Source organism: Tenrec ecaudatus, chromosome 16 (genome assembly GCF_050624435.1).
Source record: "Tenrec ecaudatus isolate mTenEca1 chromosome 16, mTenEca1.hap1, whole genome shotgun sequence".
Classification (NCBI taxonomy): domain Eukaryota; kingdom Metazoa; phylum Chordata; class Mammalia; order Afrosoricida; family Tenrecidae; genus Tenrec; species Tenrec ecaudatus.
Window position 1 is genome coordinate 24422971 of NC_134545.1, and position 22006 is coordinate 24444976.

Below are 22006 nucleotides of genomic sequence, written 5' to 3' on the forward strand. Positions count from 1 at the left end.
TGTCTCAGCTAGATTCTTAGCTTGTTTATCTTTAAGCCTTTAAGACTCCAGATGCTGTATCTTTTGATAGCCGGACACCATCAGCTTTCTTTACCATATTTGCTTATGCTCCCATTTTGTCTTCAGCAATCGCATCAGGAAGGTGAGCATCATGGAATGCCAGGTTAATAGAACAAAGTGTTCTTGCATTGAGGGAGTACTTGAGTAGAGGTCCAATGTCCATCTGCTACCTTAGTGCTTAACATATAAATATATGTACATAGATCTACTTCCCTATTGTTATATATATATTTATACATGTACATGCCTGTATTTAGACCTCTATAAATGTCCTTTGCCTCCTTGTTCTTTCCTCTATTTCCTTTCACTTTCCTCTTGTCCTACTATCATGTTTGACCTTCAGTTGGCTCTCAGTAATTCCTCTCAGCTATATTGCCCTTAATCCAGCCCCACCAGCCTCCAACACCCTCCTCACCATCGATTTTCAGTCACTTGTTGTTCCCTTGTCCCAGGGTTTGTTGGCTACCCCCTTCCATTCCCCATTCAGGATCTATCTTGAAAGGCTTTTTGATGACGAATGCGGCGCCATTCGTCTTCATTTGGTCCCTCCCAGCAGAGTGTACCCATTGATTGTCCAACTCAAAATAGCTCAGCCAGGCTATCCCAGCTCATTAACGCCTAGGACATTGATACTAATGTATTTCCGTTCATTTTTAATGACTGCTAACGTTCCAAGAGTCAGACTTTCTGCCTTCCATGTGCTGGTCATCCGGAGATGTGTGCCACTCTCTCTCCTCCTTCTGAGTTGTGCCCCATCCGTGATGAAGGTCCCCTAAGCATGGCTCCGTCCACACCAGTAAGATCAGCGTGTTGATATTTAAGAACCCAGACGCTGTGTCTTCGGATGGCCGGGCACTGGTCAAATTCCCTGAGGAGGAGAAATCCAGGCTACCTTAGGACTATATTCTTTTGGGAATTGTGCCCCATTGGGAAAAATGTTTTCTTTCTTCAGTGTCCAAGGAACCCTCCCCACCTGCCACCATCACGCCAGTGCTCAGAGAACCCCCACCACCACCACCATTCCATTCACCAGAGAACCCTCCCCAACCGCCACCATCACGCCAGTGCCCAGAGAACCCCCTTCTGTGCCACACCCCCACTGCAGTGGCTGGAAAGCCCTCTCCGTTGCCATCATATTTCCAGTGCTCAAAGATCAAGAACCGCTCTGCTTGCTCCTTCCCTCTCCCTCTCTCTTCCCTCCCTCCCCCTGCCCCCCTGTGAGCAGGAGGCACCAGGATGCTGCAGTAGGCACACACCAATGCTTTAATCATTAGGAGTCTGGTCACCTTCCATGCCACAGCACCTCTGGGGCAGCACCCTGGCGTGGAGCGGGGCTCAGAGCTCCAGGGGGCTCCTGCAGGGTTGCTGGGTCAGAGTGGCCGCTGCAACCAGATGAAGCTGAGCCTCCTCCTGCCCTTCAGAGCAGGGTGACCTTCCTGGGACGGTTGAAGGGCCCACATTGGGCCAGACCTCAGTTCAGAAAGTTCTGGAACAGGTGCTTGGCTCTCTGCTCCAGGAGCCTCCAAGGGGACTCAGTTGGGGATCCAGGGGACATTGCTCCAAGTGCCCAGTGGACAGCAGAGGGCCAGGCAGCGCCTGTTACAGGGGCAGTGGGAGGAAGGGAAAAGACTGGGGTGCTTGGGTCCTTGCCGGGTGAGCGAGCCCAGAGGCTACCAGCTAACCAGCCTCAGCTCGATGGTCTCTCCATCCCGAGGTGTGTAGTCAGCAATGCCTGCAGAGACAGGGGGACCAGTGTGAGGTGCTGGCAGCCAATACACAACCTCCCCCCACCCCCATTTTCTGGAGCCTTCCATCCAGAGGCAGTTTGGAGCCTGCACTCAGCTGTCTTCTCGGGGGTCACTGAGCCCCCAGCGGGAGCCCCCAGAGGAAAGAGGGCTCGACAGCATGGTGGCCAGCACGCACAGGACAAAGGAGCCAGGACCCTGAAGAGGACCCATGACAGACAGCTCTTCACAGTATCTGAAAGGTGTCCGAAAGAGGAACTTGCTCTTCGTGGTCCCAAGGGAGAGCCGGGACCCTGGGTGACTCTCCAGGGAGCCAGCCCGCAGCTCATTAGAGAGGGTCAAGGCCCCAGTGTTCCCCTGGGCCCAAGCCCACCTCTGCCACCCACTGGGGCGGTGAGTTTGGGCAAGTTACGTAATCCCCGGGAGTCCCCATTTTCTCATTTGTGAGGAGACTCTATCAGCAACGCATCGCATCACTGGAAGGGTCATCTGAGGGAACCCAGATGTTTGCTTTCAGTGGCGGGAAGCCTGCTCTTCTAACTACCAGTCACCAGGAAGTGCCCTCCGCTGGGCTTGGGGAGGTCTAGGCCCCTAACCTGCCCCTCTCTGCCGCCTCCACCTTCCAGCCTGGCCCCAGGGAAGAAGGAAGGGTGGCTTCGGCCATTGGTTAATTTGGGAAGGATCCATCAGGTGTGTGTCGCCGGCCCCTCCCTTCTTCCTGCCAGAGAGGCCTGAACTCAGGGCTGGGTTTGTCTGGTTCATCTGCCAGTCTAGCCGTCCTCAGTCCCAAAGGCCATCCCTGGGAACGCCCACCTGCCGTCACCACCCCACCCTGCCCCTCCTCATGTTCTTTCTCCGTGTATTGACACCTGGCAAGGGAGAAGGATGCATTTGCCTGGGCTCCCTCAGAATGGCCCACCTTCTAGGAAGCACTTGGCACGGTGTTAGGCACATGGGAAGCGCCCCGCAAAATGCCTAGGGAAGTTGATGTAAAGGGAGCAAAGTAAGAGGAACTTTATGAGTCTGTCTGGTTCCCAGGCTGCTTCTTACAGCGTGGGGCGCAAGCCTTAACCCTTGAGATACTGGAAAGGTCCACCACCCAGAGCTGACCCCCTGTGACTCATCCATCCCACTCCACACTCCTGCTGTGCTAGGGCCCAACGCTGTGGGGGCAGGACCTGATGTGAGAGGCAGGACCTGACTGGTCCAAGCCAGACGTGGAAATTCCACCCTCAAGTCACTGGTGGGTTCAGAACTTGGGTGATATTCTAGCAACAAGAATGAGTCCAACCCAGAACAAAAATCATATCAATGTGAATGAGAGGGAGTGCAGAGTGGAGACCCAAAGCCCATCTGTAGACAATTGGACATCCCCTTAAAGAGGGGTCACAGGGAAGAGGCGAGCCAATCAGGGTGCAGTTTAGCACTGACGAAACATACAACTTTCCTCTAGTTCTTTAATGCTTCCTCCCCCTACTATCATGATCTCAATTCTACCTTACAAATCTGGCTAGAACAGAACGTGTACACAGTTACAAATAAGAGCTCGCAACACAGGGAATCCAGGACAGATAACCCCCTCAGGACCAATAATGAGAGTAGCGATACCAGGACGGGAAGGAGAAGGTGGGGGTAGGTAGGGGGAACCAACCCAATGATCTATATATAACCCCCTCCCAGGGGGAAGGACAAGAGAAAAGTAGGTGAAGAGAGACATCAGTTAGTGTAAGACAGGAAATATATATAAGTTACCAAGGGTTCATGAGGGAGGGAAGGAGAGAGGGGAAAAAATATGAGGAGCTGATAGCAAGGGCTCAAGTAGAAAGGAACTGTTTTGAAACTGATGAGGGCAACAAATGTACAAATGTGCTTGACACATGGATGGATGAATGGATTGTGATAAGAGTTGCATGAGCCCCCAATAAGATGATTTTTCAATAATGAGTTCAGGACACCAAGGTCTACTTGCATAACATGGGTCACAAGACCTCCTGGGGTGAGTAGTGACTGGGGCCTGAAAAAGTTCATGCAACCATTGGCCCCTCCCCTGTCTGCAGGAAAGAAATACAGAAACAATTAGTCCAATCGACGAATGGGCCACGATAGTAACTAACATCGACTCCCACGACCCTGAGCCCAGAAGAACTGGACGGTGCCTGGCTACTTCTATCAGCTGCTCTGAAAATTATCTCATTAGAAGGTTCTGGAGAGATGGGGAAAACTGTGGAACAAAAATCAAAATCCTCAAAGAAGCCAGTGATACTGGTCACAAAGAAGCAGGCGGGATTCCTGAGACTGTGGCCCATAGTCACCCTTCAGGTCTGCAACTGAGCTCACCCTGTGGTAAAAATCATCAATTATTTAAGATCAAATCATTTAAGATCAAAACAGTCGCGTTTAACCAACAAGGTTGGAAGGTTAGGAAAGAAAGAAGAAGGGGAACAGAAGACAGGGGGAGAAGGCGGGCAAGTGATGGTCCACTGAGGGAATGACAATGGTCGAGTTGAAACAAACCATGCTGATTGAATTGCTGAATGGAAGCCTGATGCTCTGCTCTGTAAACTTTCTCTGCATGCACAATAAAGAGTCTTTTAAAGGGGGTCGGGGTGGGGAGTGAGCCCAGGGGTGGGCATGAGTCCCTTGAGATGCCAGAGTTTTCAGGAGGACTTGGGGACCCTTTTCCTGTCACAAGAGGTGACACACAGGCAAGGAGCCACAGGAAGAAACAGAGTTTCCGAAGAATGAAGTCAATGAAGAGAGGACAGAGCCAAATGCATGCTGGAAATGGTATCAGAGTCCAGGAAGCAGCAAGCAGCTCAGAAGCGCTGCTTCCGAAATTCCAGACACAATAGCCTATGGAGAGCCTCATTTCCATAGTGTTTCCTGTTCCTTTAGCCTGATGGATGATAAATTCTATGTGACATGCCGTAGTGGGGAAGATGTACATATATCAACATTAAAATATGTCTACAATGGATTAAGGGTGTGTGTGAAACACGGCAAAGTAATATATATACATATATCTGCTCTCTCTCTCTCTCTCTCTCTCTCTCTCTCTCTCTCTCTATATATATATATATATATATATATATATATATATACATATATATATATATATATATATAAAATCTGCTTTGTCCAAGATGACAAGATGAGCTGGTTGCCCTTGTAAAGACTCAGCCTTGGGAGCCTTCGGTAGACTTGCTGTGGGTCAGAATTGATGGCGATGGGTTTGGTCTTAGTTTCATGTGGCTATTGAGCATTTGCAATCTTATAAGAAAATGCATATAAAATCTGCCCTTAGTCATTTTATATTGATCACAGATTGAAATGATAGTATGTTAGACATACTGGATTTAATAAGAGATACTATCTGTATTAATTTCACCATATGTGTGTAGAGGGGGGCTACCAGAGAATTATGAAATGACCTAGGTAGTTCACATATTTCTATTGGACGGCATAGAGAACAGGTCCATTTCAGTGCAAATCAAACTGACAGATTTTTAAATAAGTTATATACAAGGAAATACACCCAACATTTTATAAATGACCGAGGGCTGATTATCATCTTTTCTCTCCGATTTCCATAAGAACTTACATAGAAATTCTAAGAATTCACTTCAGAAAATATGCGTCTCGCTTTGCGCACCCACAATTTCTTGGTTGCTATGACGGGGCTGGGGTAGGGACATGTTCAAGGGTCCAGGCCACTGACTCACCTTGCAACAGTGGGGTGTCAGGGGCTTGGACGATCTGCCAGAACTCCCGTTCCCCAACCTCTTTGCCCATCACGGAGGTCAGGTAAGGCCCGGACAAGGAGGCTTGTGTTTCATATCTGCAGAGGCAAAGGTGCAGGAGAAGTGACTGCTGGGCCCATCACAAGGAGAGATGTGGAACTTGCCGGGATCAACAAAGTCCTCCAATCACCCTCAGGGTCAGAACTACCCGAACCCTTCCAAGGCCACCTCACATGGGTCCGACCACCTTCATCCTCCCACTGACACTGTCCACCCAGGCTTCTCTTCTTGCTGACCATGAATATAGCCTCCAGGAAGGGAAATCTGCTTTGTTATCCACTCAGCAGGTGTCCCTTCTTAGGGGCTGAGCTTGCAGAGCAGGTGGGGCATAGGCGACAGAGGCAGCCACCTAGTGGTGGACCTGGGTTACTGCTTCTGGGAATGTCGGCTCAGGCTTCTCCACAAATCCAATGTTCTCCAAGTTTTAGGAGGATCAAGTTCAATTTCTAGCTCTTGTAAGCAAGGAACCCTTGACTCCCTGAACTTCTCACCTCCAAAGAAAACCCACGGTCATGCAGCCAGTTCCAACTTGCGTGTTACAGCCCAAGTAGAACTGCCCCGTAAGGTTTTCTTGGCTGTAGTCTTGTATTATTTTTTTTAAAAATCATTTTATTGGGGGCTCTTACAGCTCTTATCACAATCCATACAGCCATCCACTGAGTCCACCACATTTGTACATACGTTGTCATCATCATTTTCAAAACATTTTCTATTTGAGCCCTTGCTATCAGTTCCTCATGTTTCCCTCATGAGCCCTTGATAATTTATAAATTATCATTATTTTCTCATGTCTTATACTGACAGATGTCTCCCTTCACTCTCTTTTCTGTTGTTCATCCCCCTGGGAGGGGGCTATAAGTAGATCACTGTGATTGGTTCACCCTTTCTCCCCCCACCTTCCCCTTCCCCTCCTGGTATTGCTACTCTCAATATTGGTCCTGAGGGGTTTATCTGTCCTGGATTCCCTGTGTTTTCAGCTCTTCATGCTCTGGTCTAGCCTATCTGTAAGGTAGAAATGGGGTCATGATAATGTGTGTGTGGGGGGGGGTGGGACGGGGAGGAAGCATTAAAGAACCAGAGGAAAGTTGTATGTTTCATCAGTGCTATCCTGCATCCTGACTGGCTCATCTCCCTTTTGAGCGGATGTCCATTGCCTACAGATGGGCTGTGGGTCTCCACTCTGCCCTTCCCCTCGTGCACACTGATATGACTGTTTGTTCTGGGTCTTTAATGTGGGCTGTCATCTTTACAGAGGAGCTTGCCAGGTCTTTCTTCAGCGAAGCTGCCGAGTCAGTTCAAACGAGTCAGTTCAAACGATCGAACTTTAGGTTAGCACCTACTTGGCAAACCATTTGCTCCCCTCTGTCTTCCTCGCTCCCAAAGGCATATCAATAGCTTGGGTCTTGGAGAGGGTTGGGAACTCATTTGGTTTTATGAACTAGAAACCCACTCAGGTGGCACAGGTAAAGGGCAATGTCCAGGTAGGTTCTTAATTCTCACATTCTTTCTGTATCTTTCACCTCCACCTCCTATTCCTTCTCCCTCTCCCCCCATCTCCCCCTAATCCTAGCTTCCTCAGCTATGGAAGGCTGCCTCACCCATGACCCCCATGCCTGCCAGCTGACTCGAACCTCCATCCCCACGAGCGAGACAGTGATTGTGCCAAGTCTACTCCCTGAGGTCTTCTCAGAGGTCCTCACGCTCTGAATGAAAAGGTCAAATTCTGTGGGTTTCTTTTGATTTGATTTTTCTCGGTTCATTTGACCCTAATATCCACAGATGCTTAGCAGCGGGTCTGGGTAAGCCCCGGGGTGTTCAGTGGGAGTCGCTGTCTCTTCCCGTGTCAGTGTCCAGCGTGGCAGGCTGTACATGAGGTGCACTGTTGAGCCTCCAACCCCAAACAAAGCAAACTCTCAGCCGTCAGTTGACGCTGGCTCACAGCAACTCTGGACAGAGGTGAGCCTTCTACTCGGAGCCACCGCTGCCCAGAACTGTTGTCTTTTCAGGAGTCAGGGAGTGTGTGCAGTTCCTCAAATCTGAGCTGCCTTGGCTCATCTGGCTCCAGAGGGCGTGGCTGTGGGTCCTCTCTGATGACTCGCTGTGGACTGAGGTTGGAACCTGCCTGGACTGCATCATACCACTGCAGTGGAGCATTTGGGGGTCTAGGAAAAGTCAGGGACCCCTCATTTGTGACACGAGATCACACCCATCCTACCTCTGTATGGCTCTACACTCGTGGGTGTACAAGTGCATAAGAGTTTACATATGGACATGTACAGATATACATGTATGTGTGGTTCTGTACTGCCTGGGCATGTGTGCACATGTACATATACATATAAGAATGGATATATAGTATGTATACAAATGGGCATGCATGGAGGTACATTGTGGACATGTGTATCTTGTTGGATGCACACATATATACACACATAGATATGTGTGTGCATGGTAATAAATATGTAGGAAGATACATGTAGTATGTATTTGTGGATGTGCATGTATGTGGATATATGAAGATGTGTCTTATGAATGTATGAATAAGTACATGTATGGATGTGTGGAGATGTATGTTATGATAAGTGCATTATGGACACGAGATGTGGGTGTGTGTTATGAATGGGTATATGGGTGAATCAATGAATGGGCAGAGATGTGTATTTGCATGAATGGATGGAGAGGTGTATATGGAGGATGTGTATATGGTAGGTTGATGGAGATATGTTCATAGTTGGATGTGTGGATGGATGGAGATACATATATGACTGGATATGTGGATGGAAATGTGTATATGAATAGTTGGGGATCTGTCTGTATGGGTAGATGGACGGAGATGTGCATGTGGATAGTTTGGGAGATGTCTATATAGGTAGGTGGACGGAGATGTACATGTGGATGGTTAGGGACCCGTCTGTATGGATAGATGGACGGAGATGTGCATGTGGATAGTTTGGGGGATGTCTATATGGGTAGATAGACAGAGATGTGCATGTGGACGGCTGGGGACCTGTCTCTATGGGTAGATGGATGGAGATGTACATGTGACGGCTGTGTGGATGGACAGAGATGTACTGTGAGATGTGATGGACAGAGGTGCACGGGCAGGACCTGGCACTCCAGAACGGCACCTCCTCTGGCTCATTAAATCTCAGGGTGAGAAGGGAGTTTCAGAACACTGTCCCAGCCTCGTGTTTACAGAGGGCTTGCCTAGGGTAATTGATAGCAGGCGCTGGACCAAGATTATTTGCGAATAAAAATCGTATGGTTGTCATAAAAGCTCATCTGTCCTCAATGCTTACCATGAGCTAAACTCTGCATATGTAAAATGCAGGTGCCACGTCCTCTCCAACACGAGCTCCTGGGCTCTCAGTCATGATGTTCACATATGCACATGCACATCCACACATGCACACACGAGTATAACCCACTGCCATCAAGGCGATTCTGACTCACAGTCACCCTCCAGAGAGCGTGGGGCTTTGTAAATCTCTGCAGGAGCAGACGGCAAAGCAGCTAGTGGATCTGAACTGCTGACCTTGCAGTCAGCAGTCCACTATTTAGCCACGAGGGCTCCCATATACACGTATATTAACACGCATATCCCTATGTATCCATATCTACACATACAGGTACAGTATAGATATACACACGTGCACACACACACATAGCCCAGGAATGAATGACTTGTGTTTGCTTTTGACAGTGTAATGCATCACTTCTTTATGGCCTTCCGCCCACGGTCATGTAACGCAAATAACTGGGCTGGAATACGAAATGAGGTGCTTGATGCTGCTGCTGCTGGTGGGGACCCTCTGCACAGCAGAAGAAACCCCGCCTGCTCCCGAGTCGGCCTCACGAGGGTTCTGGTGTGTGAGCCCAGGCTGCAGCCATGGTGTCAGTCCACCTTGTCAAGGGCCTACCTCTCTATTGCTGCCCCTTTACTTTACCAAGCGTGATGTCCCTCTCTAGGGACAGGTCTCTCCTGACAGCATGTCCAACAAGTCTCACCAGTCTTGCCTCTAAGGAGCATTCTGGGATGTGCTTCTCCCAAGACAGATTTGTCTGTGGTTCTGGCCATCTGTGGGTCTTTCAACATTCTTCACCAGCGCTGGTGAAGGGGACAGGCTAGCTTGTTCATCGTGGAAACAAGGTACCTGCCAGACTTGTGGGAGCCAGGCCATGCAAACAAAGCGCACAGCACCCTCCTAAGTCTAAAATGAGCCATCCCAGAAGCAGATGCAGGGACCTCAGGAACACCCAGAAAGAAGACCCAGGAATGTAGCAGACTCTTTGGATCTGGGGTCTCTGTGCAGGAAGCCTCCTGGAACCAGGCGGCCAAAGAGAGACCTGCAACTCCAAAGAGCCGCCAGCAGCAGCAGCAGCAGCAAGGGAACAGAAGCAGGAGGTGGTGGGTGAGTGTGTGCCTGTGGGTTGGAGGCTTACTGGTGGAGTGGGGTGCCTCTGGGCACTGATCGGCAAGGCTAAAGAGTTTTAACACTTGTTCAAGCAGGAAAGAGTCCTGGTTGTGGGCACAGCTGGGAAGAAGCTGAACTGATTGAAGGGCGGCAGAACAGGTTCTCCGCTCCTGTAGCTGCTACTTCCAAGGTGATCCCGATTTGTGACATGTCACTTCCCCAGGAAACCCCATCTTCAGGAGTCATGTCTGTGAGTTCTATGTGGCCACTCAGTCCAGCAGATTAGACACGGCTGGTGTCAGCATTGGTTAAAAAAAAAAGGCTGAAGCGAGGAGACAGGTCTGACCTCCGAACCAGCTTTGGGCCTTGGGCCTGGATTCTCCTCCCCCTGGGGAAGTGAGAGGGCCCCACCAGCTCACTTTTATGTTCTACTCCTCTGCTGTGCACAATGTCGCAGGGCTTTCCTCGACGATGTGGTGGAGACCAGAGGAGGAAGTAAGCTCAAGTGAGCCTGCGCTTACCTTGCTTCTGGGCACTCAGCCCCTGTCAGGGATTAGACACTTGAAAAGTGGTTTGTGGTTCTATAGGCAGTGCGGAAGGGTTGGGAGAGATCCAGAAGCAGATCTAGAGCCAGATCTAGAAGCAGAATCTGGTAAGGCGAACGTGTGTGAGATTGTCCCTACAGATGGGTAAGTGAGCCCAGGTCAGCCCTGCCTACCTTATTGGGTAATTCGCCACTGGTAGATCACACACACCTATTTGCATGTGTCCACATACATCCAGAGTGCTCCTTAGAGGGCAGGGTGCTCACACTTCATCTCATGGACTTTGGACGCATGCTCAGGAGAGACCCGTCCCTGGAGAAGGAGCTTGTGCTTGGGAAAGTGCAGGGCAGAGGACACGAGGAAGGCCCTCAGGGAAATGGCTTGGCACTGTGGCTGCAGCACTGGGCTCAGGCACGGGGACAACCGTGAGGCTGGCGCAGGACCGGGCGGTGTGAACTTTCCGTTGTGCATGGGGTCGCCACCAACTCGATGACACCTCACAACCACCTCTACACGCACATGTCTGTCTAGCCAACCCTACGGGCACCCACCTACATCCTGGATTCCCGCCCAGGCCCGGTGAGGAGAGCACAGTTGGGGTCACGCCACGGTGATTAGGTAACTAGTTCTGGACAGTGGCAGAGGGGAGACTCCAGTGCAGGAGCTGGTGCTCCTGCGTCCACTCCCTCAACGACAGCACATGCCCAGGGCACCCTGCTTCCCCCTGCAGTGGGAGAGTGTGTCCGGAGGGGAGAACCCAGGCCCGTACCTCTCCGGAGGGGAGCCTCTCCTCCCTCCCCAACCTTCCCATGACACGGCTTCAGAGATACAGGGTCAGGGGTGGTGAGGGACGGGGGTGGGGGGTCTCACATGAATCCTCCTAGCTCCTGGGCCTTCTTCAGGACGTCTTCCAAGGAGGAGCCAGCAGGGACAGAGACGGAGTGTTGATATGGTGGCAGGAGGCTGGGGACCTGCAGCGTGACCCTGATGGCCTCTGGAACTTGGAGCTCGGAAGGGTTCTCCATGGCCGGTTCCAACAGGGCTGCCCGGGAAAGAGCCAGAGAGGGGCCGCCGGCGTGAAGCTGGGCACAGTGGTTAGTCCTTCCTTCTTCCCACAGAGACACGAAGCCCAGTGCACACCTTCACCCCAGGTCCCCAACTCCGTCCTCACCGCCACCTCCACAGCCTGGAGCCCGGCTGCCACCCAGCCCCCTGTGTTCCGGGGCCCACATCCCACCACGCCAAGTTCTCATCCCTTACGGGCCTCACTACCTCCTGTGTCCTCTTCCCGTCCTGTCACAGTCCCCGAGGGCTCTTTCCAGAACATGATTTGTTCAGTTCACTCCCGGGTTGCCTCCAAGGGGCTCCTCCTCCATCCCATTCCACCTCCACTCCTTCTCCCAGACCCCTCTCTCTAGCAAGACCCCTGCACTCCAACTCCTGCCTCCTAACCCCCCACCCCACTCCCCCCCCATGTTGCTGCTCTTGCTCAGCCCTTCCCTCTCCCCCCCTCCATGTGCCCGCTCCAAGCTCTCTCCCAGGGGGAGCCTGCCTTCCTGCTGCTGGCTGGGGCTTGTAAGGTGGGATCAGAGTTCACCAAACACGTGGCTCCTGATGGATTAAATGGTCTGCCCCACCCCACCCCTTCCCAAAAATGGTGGCAGTCCCAACCCCCGTCTCTGTAAATATGACCCTGTTTGGAAACAGGGGTTTTCTTTGTGGTGTTCAGGAGGCCGTCCTGGATTGGGGAGGGTCCCAAACCTAATCTCTTCCGAATGGTGTCGTGGTCGTGAGATGATTTCATGCCAAATTCGAAGATGTAGGGAAGTGGAGGGGTGGAGGCCAGCCTGTCAACTGGGTCACAGCCTGATGCCTCCTTGGGGGTGTGTGTGTGGCCTTCTTGTAAACAGGGACCCTGGGGACCTCCCTCTTTCTCTGCTCCTTTACCATCCTGCTGGCTGGGACTCCGCCACTGAGCCTGAGAGCTGCCAGGTTCCCACCGACCTTGGATCCACACGACTGCGCACCCACCAGCCTGTGATGCCCTGCAGTCTGCGTCACTGCCTGTGGCTGTGCGAGGCTCAGAGGGACTTATGGACTAGCATCAGGCTGACGGGCTTGAATTGGACTGGGCTGGGATGCCTTTTTGACACATAATTACATATCTCAATAGAACGTGCTTGCTTATACTCAGATGAGGCTGGATTTGTCTCTCTGGTCCACTGGGTCTTATCAAAAGACCAGAACGGGCCTGGACACACATGCAGACACAGACGTGCACACATAGAGGGGAGACAAATGCCAAAGGACACCCACGAACTTTCAGAACCATCACCCAAAAAGGACCTGCCCCGAGAGCGATGCCCTGGCCTGCCAGCCTCTCAAGCCAGGCGTCCCTGTTCTTTAAAGCCTGGTTTGTTCTTGTGGTACCTGTGCTGCAGGAGCCGAGGAAAGGTAAACTCCCCCTGTCTCAGCCTCCCTTCCTCCCTTCCCTCATTCATACAGACTCTCCTGTGCTGCACGAGGGCCTGGAGATCCCGTCTCGGCCCAAGTGGGGCGCTCTGTTTCCCTCTCTACATGCTGAGCTTCTAGAAGCAGCAGCCGCATCACCACTGCCAGTGCACCTCCACATACCCACACCCCCCTGTTGATTCAGCAGATCTCGACCGAGACACCTCCCTAGGGAGACCCTCAGACGCATCAAGAACGAGTGGTTCTACTACCTCTTGGTGCCAGGCAGTCTGGGGAGAGGAGATCCACGTAGCTCTTGTGGTTCAGCGCGGGCAGTAGTTGGGAGAGCACCATCGTGTTTGGGAAAGCTCCATCCAGCAGGCTGGCCAGCAGGGCTGCCTTTGCCTTGTGGCACACTGCGCCGAGCCTCACCCCAGGCACGGAGGACGTCATCAGGAACTGTGATTGAGTGGGGAAGGGAGGGAGGCGAGTGGTCAGCAGGCAGAGAGGAGTGGGCCGTCTAGCTCCCAGCCAGTTCACCCTCCACCAGTCCTGAGGATGGCGCGGTACCCCAGGGCCTCTGCTCCACCTGCAGTGCCAACGGGGTGCTGTAGATACTTCCAAAGTGGCCTTCGGGCGTCTGGGCCTGCAGGATTCTCTCACGCACCATCCCGATGGCCAGGATGATCCGTTCTCTCTGCTTGGGGTTCAGGTGGGAGCGTTTCAGACAGCTGAAAGCCAAGCCTGCCATGGCCGCCGTGTCTGAAGGGAGAGGATATGGGATCAGGAGGCGCCAAGTGGGGCGACGCCAGGCAGGGCCTCTGTGAGACCGTGGAGGGGCTGAAGGAGGGAAGCGGTGTGGTCAGGTGAGTATTTTAGAAATCTTCTACCAGCTAAGGGGGGCATCTCGGGGCAGGCGGTGCAGGATTTTCCCAGTACGGGCACTGAACACCCCGTGTCCTGGAAAATCCCTCCATCTGGGCACCCTGGCTGCCCTAACACAGTGTACTGTGGGGGATCAGAAGGAAGGAAGGGGTGAAAGGAGGCTCAAGAGAACTTATTTCAAGGCTTGTAACAGGTGCACACTGGTTCGTCATGGCCGACACAATAAAATGAGAACAAATCAAAATTCTAAAAGTTTGGTGGAAGAAGAATTATAACCAGAAAGGGGGTTTGGAATGGGTGACATGGCACAGGTAAAGAGAGCCCCTTCTGGGGCCTGATCACGGGAAAACAGATTATTGGCAGGGACACACACTCTAAGCGGCACAGTGGGGCGACGCCGTTTCTGGCTCTGCCGATCAAGCATGTGGTTGTGATGCCGTTGAAAATACAGGCGGCCCTTGTTTTCTGAGATGGTGATTCGGTTGTTAGCAAGGGTGTCAACCGTCATCATGCCCATTCCAGTGGTGAACCCAGGCCAGTTTCCGTGTTACCTCATCAGCCGTGACTGATGGGAAGCCGCAGCCAAAGCCCTGCTCTGCCCTCCGCTGCCAGCTCTCAAAGCTGCTGCCCCTTGCATCCCCAGGGGACTTCACAATGTGGTGAAGCCAGGGCCTGCCCCCGATGGTCTGGTGGCACCGGCACAGGGTGCTGCCTGGACACGGGGCTTTTAAAGCACGTCAGGGCATGGCACAGTGGGTGGGCATTGGGCTTCTAAACCATCGTGCGGGTAGCTTGGAACCAGCAGCCTCCCTGCAGGAGAAAGACGAGGCAGCCCGCTTCCATAAAGATCAACAACCGTGGAAACCTTCTAGGGCCATTCTGCTGCGTCCTCCGGACTCACAGTGAGTCAGAATCAACTCGACGGCTGAGCGATGGAGGGAGAACAAGCTTCCTGGTGACAGACCCTGGTTCCATTATGGGGGGTGGGGGCACTTAAACTGCTCTAAACCCACTCTACCCTTCCCTCACCCTCTGTGAGTCTAGACTCATGGAACACCATGTCTCTCTGGGACACTTGACTCACAATGACAAGATACAGAAATGAGGGCCCAAAGGTAGAAGCAGATACTGTCCTGAGCAATCTGGTGGCATTGTTGCTGTATTGACCCGGCCAGCTGGCCCCTGACTCCTGGCCACCCCATGCTCGACAATGCAAAACACTGCCGGGTCCCGTGCCCGGTCGGGCCATTGTGGTTGAGAGGGGCTTGGTTGGCTGATTCTCCAGAAGAGGAGGTCACCTGGTCTTTCTGGCGAGTTGGTCTGAGTTTGGAAGCCTCACCCAAACCTGTTCAGCTGCCAAACAGCACGCAAGCCTGGATGGCCGGCTGGGTGGGGCTGCAGGCGAGGTGCACGGTCCAGGAATCGAACCCCGTGTCCCTCACAGAGAGTGAGAATTCTGCTACCAAACCACTTGGAAGTAAGTTGACTTTGACTTCTAAGACATCCGTTAGCCAGAGAGATGCTCCTGGGCAGTTATTTTACAGAAGGGGAGGCTGAGTTGGAAAGGCTCCCCACCTTGCTCTGAGGGTGTAGGACAGCCTGGCTAGGGTCCTGTGCCCCACCCCAGCCCTGGATGGGCCTTATGCCCCTTGATGAGGGACGGTCATAAGGAAAGGCAAAAACCGGGGTGGGGGTGGGAGTGGGAAGCCCCCAACTGGCCCAGGGTCCTTTCCTCACCCACAGAGAGGTGGCCCTGCTGCAGGGGCAAGTCTTGCTCCACAGCGTGCAGGAGCTGACCCACCACGCTGTCGTGGAGCCGCTTCTGGTGGACACACAGGGCCAGCATGGCCAGGCCGTACTGGTAGTAGCTGGTGTGGGGGTGACCCTTGTGATTGTGCCCTAGAAGAGAGAAAATTGCATGCTGGGGGCCCGGCTCCCACCTGCCAGCACCCAGCCCACCCCATCTGTCCTCCCCCATGCCCATCCTTCCCCTTCATGCTTCCATGACCTAAACCCACATTCCTGAGGCCCCACTAGGTGCCAGGGCCGGGCCAGTGAGACCAGGACAGGCACTGAGCAGACAAGACCGCTGACAGTAAGACCACCCCCACTGTGAGAGTACAAGATAGGTCACCAGCTGAGGGGTCAGAGCAGGATTCCCTGTGGAAGTGACCGCAGGAGGGGAGGAGAGAACTAAACGTGGAGCATGAGTGAGCCAGACGAGAGGGCAGCCAATGCGGGCAGAAAGAGCCCCCGCATGAAGACCCCGTGGAGGAGGAGTCTGGTGGACAGCCAGGCTGGTGGGGTAGAGGACAGGGGAGAAGCTTGCACGCTGAGAATGGAGCCATAAAGAGCCCAGGTGGGGCCTCAGTGGCAGCTCACAAGAACAGATTTATGCTTGGCCAGGCTGCTGTGCAGGAAACCTCCAAGGGGGGGTGGGGGTGCAGGGGGAGGGGGAGGTAAAGAAGTTGCGTGGTTTCTGCAGAAGTTGGGTAGAGACAGGTCTTGGTTGTGGTCAAGCTGTCAGACTTTCCCTTGGAGTGTTTATGGGGGATATAGGAAAGGATGGATCAAGGCTCTGGGCAGATTGGACAGTAAGCCTGACAGAAAGGAAGTGGGCAGAGGAAACCCCAAGTTCAGACGTGTTAGATGATCGTGAAGTCCCCGCTGGGTACAAGCTGGCTGAGGTTGGTGCTCAGGGCAGCAGAAGCTGGTGTAGGGCAGATCTTCCATGAGCCCTCCCAGCTGCTCCCTGGCCCGGCCAGCAGGGTCCCCTCACCAATGGCCCGCTTCTCGTCCTCTAGGAATCTCTTGAGCTGTGAGACCAGCCTGTCCCCCTTGCGGCCCCCAACAGTCTCGCAGTTGGCTCTGAGAGCCAGCAGGTAGAAGGCCAGCTGGCCCATGGAGGGCTGAACCTGGAAGCCACTGTCTTCATCCCCGTCACTGGAGCCAGTCCTAAAACGAGGCGTTAACAACACTGACACGAGCAAAATCCACTCCGTAAGACTGAAGGTGCCCTGATAACCTCCAAGTGGGGAACATCACAGCTAGAACCTGCTAATGTAGATGCAGGTGGCTCTGTACATCACAAGGTAGAAGCCACAAGAGATCATGAAATGAAAATTCAAGGGCAAACTGAATTGCATCCAATGACCTGCTCATGCGCTCCCGTTTTCTCTCTTTTCCCCACCCCTGACATAGCCATAGGACTCCAAGCAGGTGCTGCTTCTGTACCTCATTCAAACTCCTTCACTGATCTCCAGAACAAACCTCCCTCACCGCCCTCTGGAAAGGGAGCACAGAGTCAACTGATCCTTCTGGGCTCAGTGTGGTCATGGATTAGTGATGCCTGCGCAGGCACAGGCAGGCACATTAATAACTCATGAATCTAGAATCAGCATTTCTGGTCTAACCCAACCAATCCTGGGTGGAGACAAGTTTAGAGCAAACAAAACACCCCAAGGCTCCCAACAAAGTAGTGACAGGCAGGCCTGGCCCAGAGCCAGATCTCCTGTCACTTAAAAAGCAGAGCAGTCGGGGGTGGGGATGGGACAAGAAAAGAGAGCTTGACAGTACTCCAGGAGGCTCTGCTGGTAGTAGAGCTTGAGGTTGTGCAGGTAGAGGGCCTCTTTGGTCTCAGCCTGCACGCTGGAGAGGCGCAGGCCCACGTAGATGCTGGGGTTCAGTTCCTCCGGGGAGAGCCGGTCCATCCAGGGCAAGAGGTCCTGACCCAGCATTTCTACCAGCTTGCTGTCCACCGCTGGCAATTCTTCAAGAGGAGAACAGGACAAGTGAGGGCTCAGAGCCAGACCATCAGCAAGTAAATATTTCTATCTTATCAAATCTTTCCCCAGGGAATGAGTGTCCTACCCTCACCTCCACCTAGCATCCCCCCACCCCATCCCCACACACACCTGCATGGGGAAATTGATTGTACTGCTAATTCTGAAAGGCAAGGGGGTGTGTTGCGGTGGAGACACCTAAAAGCAGTAGAAGTGGAGGTGGGAAAGGTAGCCACGCAACTAGCTCCAACCCATCAGGAATGACAGCAGGCCTGGAGGCCAAGCCACCTCACCTGGTCTCACTTGGTTTCCATGCCACCCCTTGGCATGGGCATGGCTTTGTATGAAAGGAGGAACAGAGGTATGGAGTCATGCCATGTCTTGTGCACGGGTGCCAAAGCCCCTGCTCTTTGACACACTGCCCAACCTGTCCACGAACATGTCAACCCACAGCCAAGGCATGATGCCTCACCCCAAGGACAATTCCGCAGACTCCCACTTGCTTGTACAAGCTCCCTGGTGACCGCCCCCTGCTTTTCCCGCCACCTCTGTTGAAGCAAAGAGGATCCAGGCTGGCGAGGTCATTGTCAAGGAACCGCCTGGAGCCACGTTCCATCTTTGTGCTTTGGGATTTACTTTAAACGTCCAATCAAAACACTGAAGTGCTTAGCAGCTTCTTGCGAAGGTACTTCAGACTTTCCAGCCCACCCATGGCTGCTTCTCCCTGCCCAAAGGTGGCCTCCACTCGGCATGTCCCAAGGCCCTGGGCAGGCCCCTTCCTAGAAGACCAGGCTACTCAGTGGGTCTCACCTGTCTCTGACACAAGAAATCGGTTCCTAGCTCATAGCCCATCACCTCAGGCCCATTTTCCCGGAAGTCACAGATCCCCGTTGCTACAAGGCGATCTTCCACTCCTGTGCACATCCTAAACAAAACAATTCTTGGCCGTGTGGGCCCAATTCGTGGTGACCCATGTGACAGAGTAGAACTGCCCCACAGGGTTTTCTTGGCTGTAATCAGAAGCAGATCACCAGGCCTTTATTCTGTGGGACACCTGCCTGGGTCCTGTCAGCCCTTTGGTGAAGTAATCAAGTGCAAACTGTGTGAACCCACTTCCCCAGGGATTGGAGTGGCCTCACCAGCAGGACACTATCTTAGCTTTTTAGTGCTTATGTGGGCCCTGGCTTGAAGAATGTGGCTCTTTTCTCACGGAGGCTGAGAGAGGAGGAGGAGGAGGGGTGGTGATGGTGGTGGTGGTCTCTCTCTCTCTCTCTCTCTCTCTCTCCATGCCCCACTCTTCTTTCTGCAGAACTCATTCTCTCTCCTCCCCTGGGTGATGCAGGCTGTGAAGCCTTTGGCTGGTAACCAAGAGGTGGGAAGATTGGGCCCACCCAGTGGTACTTCAGAAAAAGACCTGTTGATGTACCTCCCCACCCCCACCCGACCCTCCACCCAAACCAGCCACTGAAAACCTGGGGGGCATAGTTCTTCCCTGAGACCCGATAAGGGGTCACCATGAGTGGGACTGACTGCACTGCGTGCGACTGGTTTGCTTTGGGTTTTCTTTCAACTGCGGAGCCCCACCCCACCTTTCCCTCCTCCATCAGGTGAGTCAGCTCCAGAGCAAGGGGTGATAAGATGGGATTCCACTGATAACAGCAATTGGCCTCCTGAGAGGCAGGCAGCTGGGCAGATTCCAACCCCAGGGCCCTCCGGCTGCCTCATGGACCCTGAAGGGCAGAGCACCCAGAGTTTCCTAGGGTGTCACCTTGACAGGAGCACACGCCACAGCCTTTTCCTCCAGAGCGGCTGGTGGGTTAGAACTGTCGAACTTTCGGTTAGCAGCCGAGCACTTAAACACTGCAACCAGGACTCCTTGGGCAGCGTCACCTGGTCATAAATGGCCCCTTGGGCCAGCTGCCTCACAGTGGGCCCCAGCGCTGTCAGCTGGGGCTGGTGGCATTGGATTAAAGCCCCCCTGGAGCCCCTGGCACTAATTCAAGCCCAGCAGCTCCGGGCACTATAGAAGCAAGGGCGGGCCAGAGAAGCTCAGGAAGGAGGACTGGGTCAGCAGAGGCAGGCTGCATCCTGAGCCCCAGGAGGTGGAATCTTGGGAAGGTTTCTACCCAGAGAGGGTTAGTGGAGGGCCAGGCAGGCATCCCGGAGAGAAGACTCTGGGAGCCAGAACCTGGGTCTCCCCTAGACTGTCTGACCAAGAAACAAGGGCCAAGGGCTCAGGAGTCTGATTGGCCGGTGGAACCAAGGCTGGAAGTTCCCAGGACTCAGAGGAGGGGACTGGCTGTGAGCTCTGAGAACTGAGTCCTGCAAATCCCTGGTAACCCCAGACTCCCTCCAGGGTTCCTGCAGCTCCTCTGACCCTGCCCTGCTATGTTGGCACCTGGAAATGACTGTCCCTGCCTCTCGGGGTTCCTCGAAGGATTTGAAGGCACAGAGGACAGCCCTGTGTGCAGAGTTCAAGGGCAGGACGATGAGCAGATGGCTTGGCCTCCTTCTGCTTTTGGCTCAGACCCAAGGACTTGTCTAAGGGGCTGCTTGGTCCAGTCCTGGGGTAACAAAGACAGAGCTGCTGCCCACCTGCCACCCACCACACCGCCGCACGGACTAGAGTCCAAACGCCACCCCACAAGACCTGTGCACATTCGCACACCTGCCTGGAGCACAGGCCCCTGCTTCCCTCACTGGCTCCTTCTCCCCATCCGGGTCAGCTCTCCTATTGCCTGGTTCAGAGACCCTCCCCAGAGTCGCCACCCAAGCTGGGGGCTGCCCTCCAGTCGCCACCCAAGCTGGGTGCTGCCCTCCACCACCTCCCAATGCTCATGAACTTGTCTTGGCTTTTGTCTGTCCCCTCCACTACAGTCAAAGCTCCAGGAGAGCCGGGGTGGGACCTTGGTCTTGTTCCTTGCTGGACCCCAGCGTGGGCCACAGAGAAGGCCCCACCAGTGCCCTTCAGAGAGAGGCGATCAATGAGTGACAGGGCTGCGGTCAAGCATACATTCCTCTCGTGACAAGGTGGTCACCCAGGCGGAGGTCCGGCAAGCCCCAAGTGCTGAGGGATGGAGAACCCCTCCTCCTCCCACCTGCGGGCCTCAGTTTCCCCAGATAATGAGGAATTGAACAAGGTAATCCTCCCTCCGAAGGATCTAAGAGGAAAGAGGATGGTGTAGGCTGGTTGGTTACTCACCACAGCGCTCAGCAAGAGCTCCCAAGCCGCCCAGCAGGACAAGGAGAGCCCCCAGGGACCCCATGGCAGGAGCAGGGGGCCGGCTCTGCGGACCACAGCGGGCCCCTCTTCCGAAAGAGGTAGCTTCCTGCGACGGAGTAATCTGCCCCGCCGGGCAGCAGCGTTGCTGCTAAATCAGCAGGTGGGAGGGGAGAGGTCTGCAGTCAGGGGCAAAACAGGGCAAAGAACAGAGGCAGGAAGGGCAGCGCTGCCTTCCCCGGGGAGGGGCGGGCAGGGATTGCCCCTCCCGATCCGGAGCGGCGGCGGGAGGAGGAGCAAGCGAGGCCCCGCCGGTCCAGGGGCGCGTGGGCGGGCCCCGGACTGACCTTGTGCTTCCTATGGAAGGGGCCTTGGGGAGGAGTGGCCACCCCTGCCCAGGGCGGGGCCCTGAGCGGTCACATGAGCCTGGGAGTCAATTGTCCCAGCTGGGGAGCCAGCTGGCCTCAGGGCGGACACACTATTTTCTCAGCCCAAAGAAAGCCTGGACACACGCAAAAGCGGAACAAGTTAAGGAATGCCAGACCCTCGGGCTCCGGGCGACACCTCGTGATCGCACAGGCTGATGTGCTTCTTCCATGTGGGCTTTGTTGCTTCTCTGCTAGATGGCCGCTTCAAGCCTTTAAGACCCCAGACGCTGTAGCTTTTGATAGCCGGGGCATCGGGTAAAGGGCATCAGAAGACCCAAAACAAACAAACAAACAAAAACATTGTTGAGAACAAGGGGGTCAGAGCAGAGATCCAAAACCCATCTATAGACAGTGAGAAATCCCCTCACAGAAGGGTCACAGGGAAGGGATGAGTCAACCAGGGCGCAGCAGAGCACCAGTGAAGTGAAGCACACAATAGAGGCTTCTGCACACACACACACACACACACACACACACACACACACTCCTTGAGGCTTCTACACACACACACACACACACACACTCCTTGAGGCTTCTACACACACACACACACACACTCCTTGAGGCTTCTACACACACACACACACACACACTCCTTGAGGCTTCACACACACTCCTTGAGGCTTATACACACACACACACTCCTTGAGGCTCACACACACACACACACACATA

At 53.8% G+C, this 22006-nt stretch overlaps 1 protein-coding gene across 1 annotated transcript; it reads right to left on the reverse strand.

The window, feature by feature from the left end:
- Positions 1 to 1300: 1300 nt before the first annotated feature.
- Positions 1301 to 21261, reverse strand: TCN2 (transcobalamin 2). Its single transcript, XM_075534054.1, has 9 exons — positions 20886 to 21261; positions 17478 to 17670; positions 16681 to 16856; positions 15639 to 15800; positions 13606 to 13778; positions 13289 to 13475; positions 11436 to 11607; positions 5528 to 5643; positions 1301 to 1792 (listed from the first exon to the last, which is right to left on the reverse strand). Exons 1-9 carry the CDS (start codon positions 20947 to 20949, stop codon positions 1731 to 1733), a joined length of 1305 nt encoding a protein of 434 aa, XP_075390169.1. The 5' UTR covers positions 20950 to 21261; the 3' UTR covers positions 1301 to 1730.
- Between the last annotated feature and the right edge of the window lie 745 nt (positions 21262 to 22006).